Genomic DNA, 8,424 nt, shown 5'->3' with positions numbered 1-8,424 from the left:
AAATTGAACTTAAATAACTTGTGATTTGCACTTTATAAAAACTTGATTACTTTCTAACATGTAAAAATGTATATGTTCCAACATGGCAAGATATGTTTTTGAGTATTAGTTTAATGTAGCTGTTCAAAAGGTTACTGTGTTCATCCTTATGAAGCGCACTAAACATAAGCATGTCTAAGAAAATATACTAAGGAAATATTAGAAATCATCAGGTATCCCTACATAAATTCAGATGGTATTATTAAAATGTTTATATTTGAGAAAAATTCAAAGATGAGGTGCTTATGATACTATTATTTTAACTGGGAATCTATTCATTTCTAATAGAGTGCCACAGTTGGGGAACAATAGAAGATAAAGAAGAAAACCACCTATTTTCCATTGTTACATTGCTAAATGTATATAATATGCAGTCTTGGCAACTTAAAACATCAAATATATATGGGTTGTTCATTCCTTTTACTGACCAATCCACTGTCAGATAATTTTTTGTAAAGAATACACATTTTACAAAAGCAATTATCCATTTTTATTTTGTTTACATTGCACTGAAAATTTACATCATACTTTTACAAAGTTTTTTTTTCATAAAAATATACTTCTTTACAAAAGTGTATGCATTAATATAAGAGGAGTAGCCAGTTGCAGGAGAAACATCGTTTAAACAAGATCATAAATGTATTAACCTTAACATTAATGAATGAGTCATTGTTATTGCAGTCATTTGAATAAACAAGAATAAATAACTGATGGCATAAAATTTAAAACAGCATCCTGTCAGTAGAGTACCATGTTGAGAAAATCGTATGAATTTCCAAAACAAAGTATCTCCAAGTGGTTTACAAGAAATTCACCAAGTGTTGTAGATACAGATCCAACAAGCAGAGCTCCGGGGTGCGATGATTTCTCTTAGGCACTCTGTCTCATGATACAAAAGGTCAAGACTGTTTACAGAGTGATCCGTATTTGAAAGGGACAATGACAAAGAGTTCACACTGGGTGCATAATTTATTCAATGAAGTGAAACATGCTATGAAAGGAAGACAATGGCCTATGAAATCAAAACGTGGGCCTTACTGTGTGACACAGATGTAAATGAGCCACCGATAACTTGAAATGCATGAATTAATTTGACAATGAAAGAAACCTGTCATAGCTGAGCCTACTAAAGAACAGCATACAATTTTTAAATATATGAAAAGTTGTTAAATCCACAACTTTAGGATTGGGAAGATTCAAATTTTTTTGACATTATGTTTGGGGACTCATCCAAAACATATGACTAAATTTGTTAGATAACATTTCAAAACAATGTTAAATACATTTGAAGGCTCAGCCAGAAGGGCAAGTTAAGTACTGTAATTGAATTACAATAGATTAGTAAGTTTTATTTGGTCTTTCAAAAACACAGAAAAGTTTGGTAAAGGATGATAAGTTTGGTGTCTCAGATAACTGCAAAATCATCATTATTAATAGAAAATATTTGCCAGCTAAAGTGGTTTCTGGGTGACAAAACCAACCAACTCGAGGAGTTAAACACTGCATCAGGGCTCACTGAATACTATCGGTCCAAACACAAAGGGGGAAATCAGAGAACAGCATGAGGATCTTGCCATTTGCGGAAACTATGACAACCAGTCTAAATAAAGAAGAGCAATGTGATTGTGGAAAAAAAGAGTCAATTCAGAGTGGGTAATCTTATCTCTTCTGTGGCCTAAATCAGCTCCTACACATTTCAGGGCTTGACTCAAACTCAAATAACCATGGAAATAAGGAAAACAATGACTTAATTAACAAGACCAAATAGCCGATGAGATACAGACTGGTGGGTGTGATGTAGCACAGGACAGTAAAAGAGAAGCCAGTGATCTACCGACTCGTGTTAAGTATAGCTCTTATTGTCTACCTTATAGCATTTTTTAAAACCCAGTCCCTCTAATATAGTTTATAAAGCACAGAAATATTGATATGGATGCTCCTCCAATATATGCAAATAAGTTTATGTTTTAGAATAATCTCCTTTTTTAAAAAAGCAAATAAACTGTGAGTAAGCACTCTCAGAGTGCAGCCAAACCTCTGTAAAACTCTCCATGGTAAACACGAAGAAGAATTATATAGGTCCAGTTTATGAAAAAACACTCTTCTCTATCATTCCTCAGGAAAAGGTGACCCAGCAAGTCCTGAAAAGTGTGCTTTATTTTTTTTTTTTTAGCAGTGAACGAATGTGCACTGTTTTATGTGTTGACTTCCGAGCTTCTGGAGAAGGCAGAGGTGGCCACGCTATACCATTGTGCAGACCGTGTTCAGGTTGGGGTCGAATCGCACTGCCTTCCCTTCCACTGACTTTGCATTGGTGTCGTACATGGGGTTTTCGAACGCTGCTTGGCCATTGTTGTTTTCATGGACTGAACATCCCGTGTACTGTGTTTTGGGTGCAGTCCTGTCGATGAGAACATTGATTAGCTCCCTGTTAACTTTCTTCCAGCAATAGCAGCGTAGGCTCAAATATAATATTCTTCAGTTATTATCATTAAAGGATAATGGAACTGGAAAGTATTTAATGATGAATCATAAACACAATACATATGATTTGAACAATTTACTTTCACTTTTAAATCCTGGGTAACTTTATTTACATACAATACATATTTATATACAGCACCAATATGAGCAATATAAGTATAAATGAATGATATATTATGGCTACTATCTTACATTTTCTTATGAAATAATAAGTTACCATTATGAATTAGCATGTAGAAGTTGTGATGATGATGATGAATTTAAATCTTATTACTATTTATTCATTCATTTATCAAATATTTACTGAGCATCATGTGCCAGGTATGATCCTAGACATTGAAAACATATGTATAGTTTTAAAGCATAACAAGTAGTCTCATGGAGCTCATATTATAGTGACAGAAAAAAAAAGAATAAATTAAAAATAAATAAAACAAAAAATGATACCTAATCAGACTCGTTTTGATGAAAAGGAAAATGGCTACTATGATAGGAAGTAACTGGAAGGCACTTTGAATAACACATAAAGCATGCCCGAGGAGGCAAAATTTAATCTGAGACTTGAGGGACAAGAGCTGCTTCCAGGGGTAGTGGGTAAGTAATGCTGGGGCCGATTTGAGAAGAGATTCAGAGTATCTTCAAGACAGAAATACGCTGTCCATTTAAAAATGCTGTGTTTTTAGAGCATCTGAATTCAAAATCTCAAAGAAGAAATGACTGTGCTGATACTCAAGTCATGAAAACTGTTTCCCTTTTAGTTAACAGAAAGTCTGGAGTCTAGGCTGGCTCGTATAAGCCGCTGTTGTGCACTCCCTCTTCATTACTTCATTTCTCTCACCTTCCGCTAATGCTTATTTCCAGTTTCTCTTTCCCGCATCAATAATTTACTGACATTTGTAATGGAACGGAGGCAGACTTGCCCCTACCTGTTTCTGGGACCTAAATCCTAGAAAAGATATATATTAATATAAATGTTTCTCAACTCCTTTTTTTTACGCCAAGCACCACTAACTTTAATTATATTTTATCATAATTTACATTTGTTATATCATTTCACTATCTCTAATGCATTTTCTGAACTTTTTTTATACTGAAAACTGTTAGGTAATTTGAAAGACAATCTTTTTCTTTTTTAAAGCAAAAAGCTAACTTAAGTTTCTTTCAGAGGCATTAAATATCTGCTTACCTACATATTTCCTTTTCTTGATAAAGGATAGTCCTAAATAGTGGAGAATTGCTTAGTATAAAGCCCCTCGCCAGGAAGTTGCAATGGACATAATGAACAAGGACAGACTTATAACATGTATAAGTCCTATGTTAGATACATCAAAATATAACATACTAATTTCATAATCTTCTACGAGCAAAAGCAGGTATGTTTGGTAAACATATATCTTCTTAGTGTAAGTCCTATGTTAGATACATCACAAATACAACATACTAATTTCATAATCTTCTACGAGCAAAAGCAGTACGTTTGGTAAACATATATCTTCTTCGTGTATATATTTTGGTAAAGAGGCAGGCAGGGAAAATAAGGCTTACACAAAATATGGCAACATTTGGCACACAGATATTGCAACAATCCAGAATAAAATAGAAATTACAATTTGAAGTAGGGTAGTAAAAAGAACATGAATACAGATTTGGAAAATATTTGCAGTTAAAATAAACAAACTTACCTTTGTTTATAAAGATAAAATCCAAATCCTGCAAATATAAGTGCAAAAAAAGGCACAAGAATAGCAATGGCCACAGAACTACTATTTGTACCATGAGGTTGATTTGAAGAATTTAAACCTTCTGACACATTCAATCCTATAAAATAAACAATAAATTAGAAATATATAATCAACTCAATTTTATCGCAATACATTTTTTATTTTCTGAACCAATTAAGATATTCCTTTCCTGGGAATCTACATAATATAAAAATAATTCATGAAACTTTTCAACTCATTTCCACACAATTTTGCAAGATGTCTATTATACATAAGATATTTTTTTCAGGAAAGGGTACAGAATAAAAAATAAGCAAAGTCTCTGAAATGAAGAGTTTATACAAGTGTAGGAAGAACACTAAGACAGAAATGAGTGGATTCATTGGCATGAATTAATGATTAATGAATGTACTTCAGGAAGGGAAAAGGTAATTCCATCTGGTGGTATGCAAGAATGTTTTCTGCAGGATATGCAATATGAGCTTGGCCTTGAAGAATCAGTAGAGCAACAAATGTAGGAGGATGCAGGACCATCATAAACCTAGAAATGGGAAGTTCAGTGGCATATTTAGGCAATGTGATGAGCGTTAGGCATAGTAGTATGGAATAGTCTCCAGTAGGAATAGGAGGCTAAAATGGTTAACTATGGCTAGACTCTGAAAGAGCATAAATATTCTATAGGGTTCAAACCTACTGCTCATTTACAGTGAGGGATAACTGAAGGTGTTTAGAAATGAAAGGCGCAATGATAAGACACATGATTGAGAATGGTGGCTGGGTTGGGACGGGTGTGAGGGAGTCCAGACGGGCAGCCAGAGCAGTTTGAAGGCTGAAGTAACAGTCCAGATAAAACAAAACTAAAATGTAAACCAAAAAATTTGAAATCTAGAGCATGAAAAGATAGATTTAGGGAAACATTATGCAGTTAAAATCAAGAGAACTCATTTGTGTGCATGAAAGAAGAGAGCAATGCAGGGTGTCCAAACTCGTCGCGTCTCTGGGCCACACTGGAAGAAGAAGAGTCATCTTGGGCCACACATTAAATACACTGTGACATGTAATCACAAAAAAAATCTCATAATATTTTAAGTAAATTTATGATTTTGTGTTGGAGGCACTCACAGCCATCCTGGGCTGCGAGTGGGGCACCCCAGGCAGAGTGTTTTACTTAGGCTGAGTAAATGGCGAAGACATTGGCACAGTTAGAAAATGAGAAGGATCAGGTTTGCCAACATGGTGAAACATGTGGCAAGAGAAAATAACTAACAGTCATTTTTCAGTTCCTTTTTTATAGGTCCTATCTCAGGCATGCCATGTTTGAGATGCTTTCAGAAACATGACAACGTCTTGCATTTAATTACATGACTGGGTTACTGTACTATGCTAATGTCTTACCTTGTTTTTAAAAATAACATGATTTTACATAAGACATTATCGAAAATGGGATCTTATTATTGTTCATTTAGAAAAAGCTAATTTCACTTTTTGATAAATGGTTACATTGAGGTAAATATCAATAATACCTTAGGCCAGGTTTAAAAAGTTAGTACCTCATTCTATACCTATTTTTCCAGGGACTCCTAATATTTATGTCAAGTTCAAAGGAAATAAATTTGTTAAGATAAACATAAAGTGGTAGTTTTGGAGCCTGAATTTATTATTTGTATTAACACCACAATAAGAAAATGGGAGAGAGTATAACCAAAACTATGTTAATAAATACACTTCAAACAAGACCACTCAATGTTTACACCCATTTTAGCGGGATTGGAAATAAGAATGAGAAAGCCCTGTGCCGCCTGCCACAGCAAATTTACATAACTGCAGAGCACGAAGTCCTGAAGAGAGAGCCGTTCCTCAAAGTTATCTTCCCTTTCCGGACCCTATGAGTTTCTCGAAGTGCCACTGCATGTTGGAAGGAGTGAGAAAATTGCAACAATATTCAAACTGAAGAGAAGTATTACAGTTCTCATAAGATATTACAATTTACAGTTTAATATTTTCCTTTATATCTATATCACTTTTTCTCCTTTTTATTTGCTTAAGGGCAAGACAATTTGTCCTGTGTATTAGAAAAATGATGAAAACCACATTGTGCAGAGGTGGTACGTGGAGAACCAGCATTTGGAAGACCGTGATTCTGTTAAAGGCTATCGAAATGGATCAATGTATACAGTCCTGACAATACAAAATTGAAGCTATAGTGTGTGTGCCTAATATACAGAATTCTCTGGATTTACTTATGATACCTAGAGTAATAAATACTACATGAAAATGAAAATGAATAAATACATTACCCAGTCTTTGTAGTCCAAATTGCCCATAGTCTTTGCCCTGAATAAATCCTTGAAACACAAAAGTAGCTCCATCAGGCTCAGCAGAAACCTAAAAATATTTATAATTTGATTAAATGTGAATTTGGCCGCAGCTGTATTTCCCCAGACTTAATATTTAATTTTATCCTAAATGAATATTGTGCAATGTTCTTTCCTATAGATCTTCCTCTATGTAAAATACAGAACATTATACAAATTTGCCATCATTATAAGCAAAATCAAAATTTTCACTTTTAAATAATTATGATATAAAAGAGGTTGCTCATTAATACTGTTATGTAGATATATAGATTTCTTTTAGGCCAAGGAAAAAGACAAAGACACGGTGAAACAGGAGGGGATCAATGCTCAATTAAAAGTTAAAGTATGAAAACGCCGTGTTTTTTAGATTACGTTATTGTTCAGCTTCTCCCCACTCTCACCAACCTTCATGGGGAGAGTACACTTCCCATCTCTTTGAGTTGGGTTTGGTCCTGTGACTTGCTTTGGCCAATGGAATGTGGTGGAATTGACAATGCCAGTTCCTAGCCTAGGTCTTAAGAGGCACCTTTCCCATTATGTTAAGTTAAATAAGTCAGTCACAAAGCCCACGTATTATATGATTCCATTAATCTGAAAGTCCAGAACAGGGAAATCTGTACAGACAGAAAGTAGATTTGTGACTGCTTAGGGCTGGGGTGGTGATGAGGGGTGGTTGGGTGGGCTGATAGCTAAAGGATATGGAATTTCTCCTTGAGGTGATAAAAATATGATAAAATCAGCGGTGGTGATGGTTACTCATTTCCAAATAATGAAGTGCCACTGAATTCAACATTTTAAATGGGTGAATTCTAGGGTATATGAATTACATTTTAATAGGGCTGTTAAAAAAAGAGGGCATGCATGTTTTCTACTATGTCCCTCAGTGCTTCTGACCTCTGACAAAAAAGAATGTGCTCCAGGTAGCTGCTGCCCCTCCAGCTCGGGCCCCAGAATCAGATACCTGGAGCAGCTCTGGACTTGCTACCATGGCTTCAAGTACAGCCAATGGAATGTGAGTGAAATTAACAATCAGTCTATCCACAACCAACTTCAGACATACTAGAACGATATACTGGCCCTGGCTGGTATGACTCAGTGGATTGAGTGCTGGCCTGCGAACCAAAGGACCTTTGGTTCGATTCCCAGTCAGGGCAGGTGCTTGGGTTGCATGCAGGCCAGGCTCCCTGTAGGGGCCACAGGAGAGGCAACCACATATTGATGTTTCTTTCCCTCTCCTTCTCACCCCCTTCCATTCTCTCTCTAAAAATAAATAAATAAATATTTGAGAAAAAAAAAAGAACTATACACTGGTGAGTGGCTGAAAATTTTGTAGCAATGTCTAATGCTGTAGTGTATCACATATTCAGATAAGACTTTACATGCAAAGTACCATTTGATCTCATAGATAAAATAGGAATTGAAACTTTTCAGTGTTCCTGGTTAGCTGAAGTTTGTTCTAGTTACCAGTAGCTGCAATTAGCTACCTAAGCTATGTATGCTATTGTAAGAATTATAAAAACAAACAAAACAAACAAAAAACCTTGAATCTTGCCCCTTAAAAGCAAAATATTATACAAAACCATCCGTGCAAGTCTGATACATCTCCACAAGTGGTAAGATTGATTCTTTATTATCAGACATCATACTCTGGTCATGGCCATTTTAAAAAATTAAATGCTTCTAAAGAGAATAGCTCAAACTCTATTATTTAAATGCATATTTATTTTGTTTCCTAGATGAAATAATGCAATTATACAACCTGAGTGCTATGAAAACAGAGTTGATCCCCAACTCCATGAATAATGGCACCAATAGGGAAACAG

General features: G+C 35.1%; 1 protein-coding gene across 2 annotated transcripts in view; it reads right to left on the bottom strand.

Annotated features, from left to right (window-relative positions):
- Nucleotides 1-556: 556 nt before the first annotated feature.
- The window catches only part of CSMD3 (CUB and Sushi multiple domains 3), an 885,055-nt gene continuing 877,187 nt past the window's right edge, over nucleotides 557-8,424 (bottom strand). For both annotated transcript variants that reach the window (XM_024572155.3, XM_045181698.2), the window contains 3 exons: nucleotides 6,542-6,629; nucleotides 4,206-4,341; nucleotides 557-2,440 (listed from right to left, as the gene is read on the bottom strand). In XM_024572155.3, the coding sequence (XP_024427923.2) occupies nucleotides 2,281-2,440; nucleotides 4,206-4,341; nucleotides 6,542-6,629 (384 nt within the window). In that variant the 3' untranslated portion in view covers nucleotides 557-2,280. The remainder of the gene's footprint in view (nucleotides 2,441-4,205; nucleotides 4,342-6,541; nucleotides 6,630-8,424) is intronic.

Source organism: Desmodus rotundus, chromosome 8 (genome assembly GCF_022682495.2).
Source record: "Desmodus rotundus isolate HL8 chromosome 8, HLdesRot8A.1, whole genome shotgun sequence".
Classification (NCBI taxonomy): Eukaryota; Metazoa; Chordata; class Mammalia; order Chiroptera; family Phyllostomidae; genus Desmodus; species Desmodus rotundus.
The sequence above is the reverse complement of the archived record's forward strand: the minus strand, read 5'-3'. Positions and strand labels throughout refer to the sequence as shown.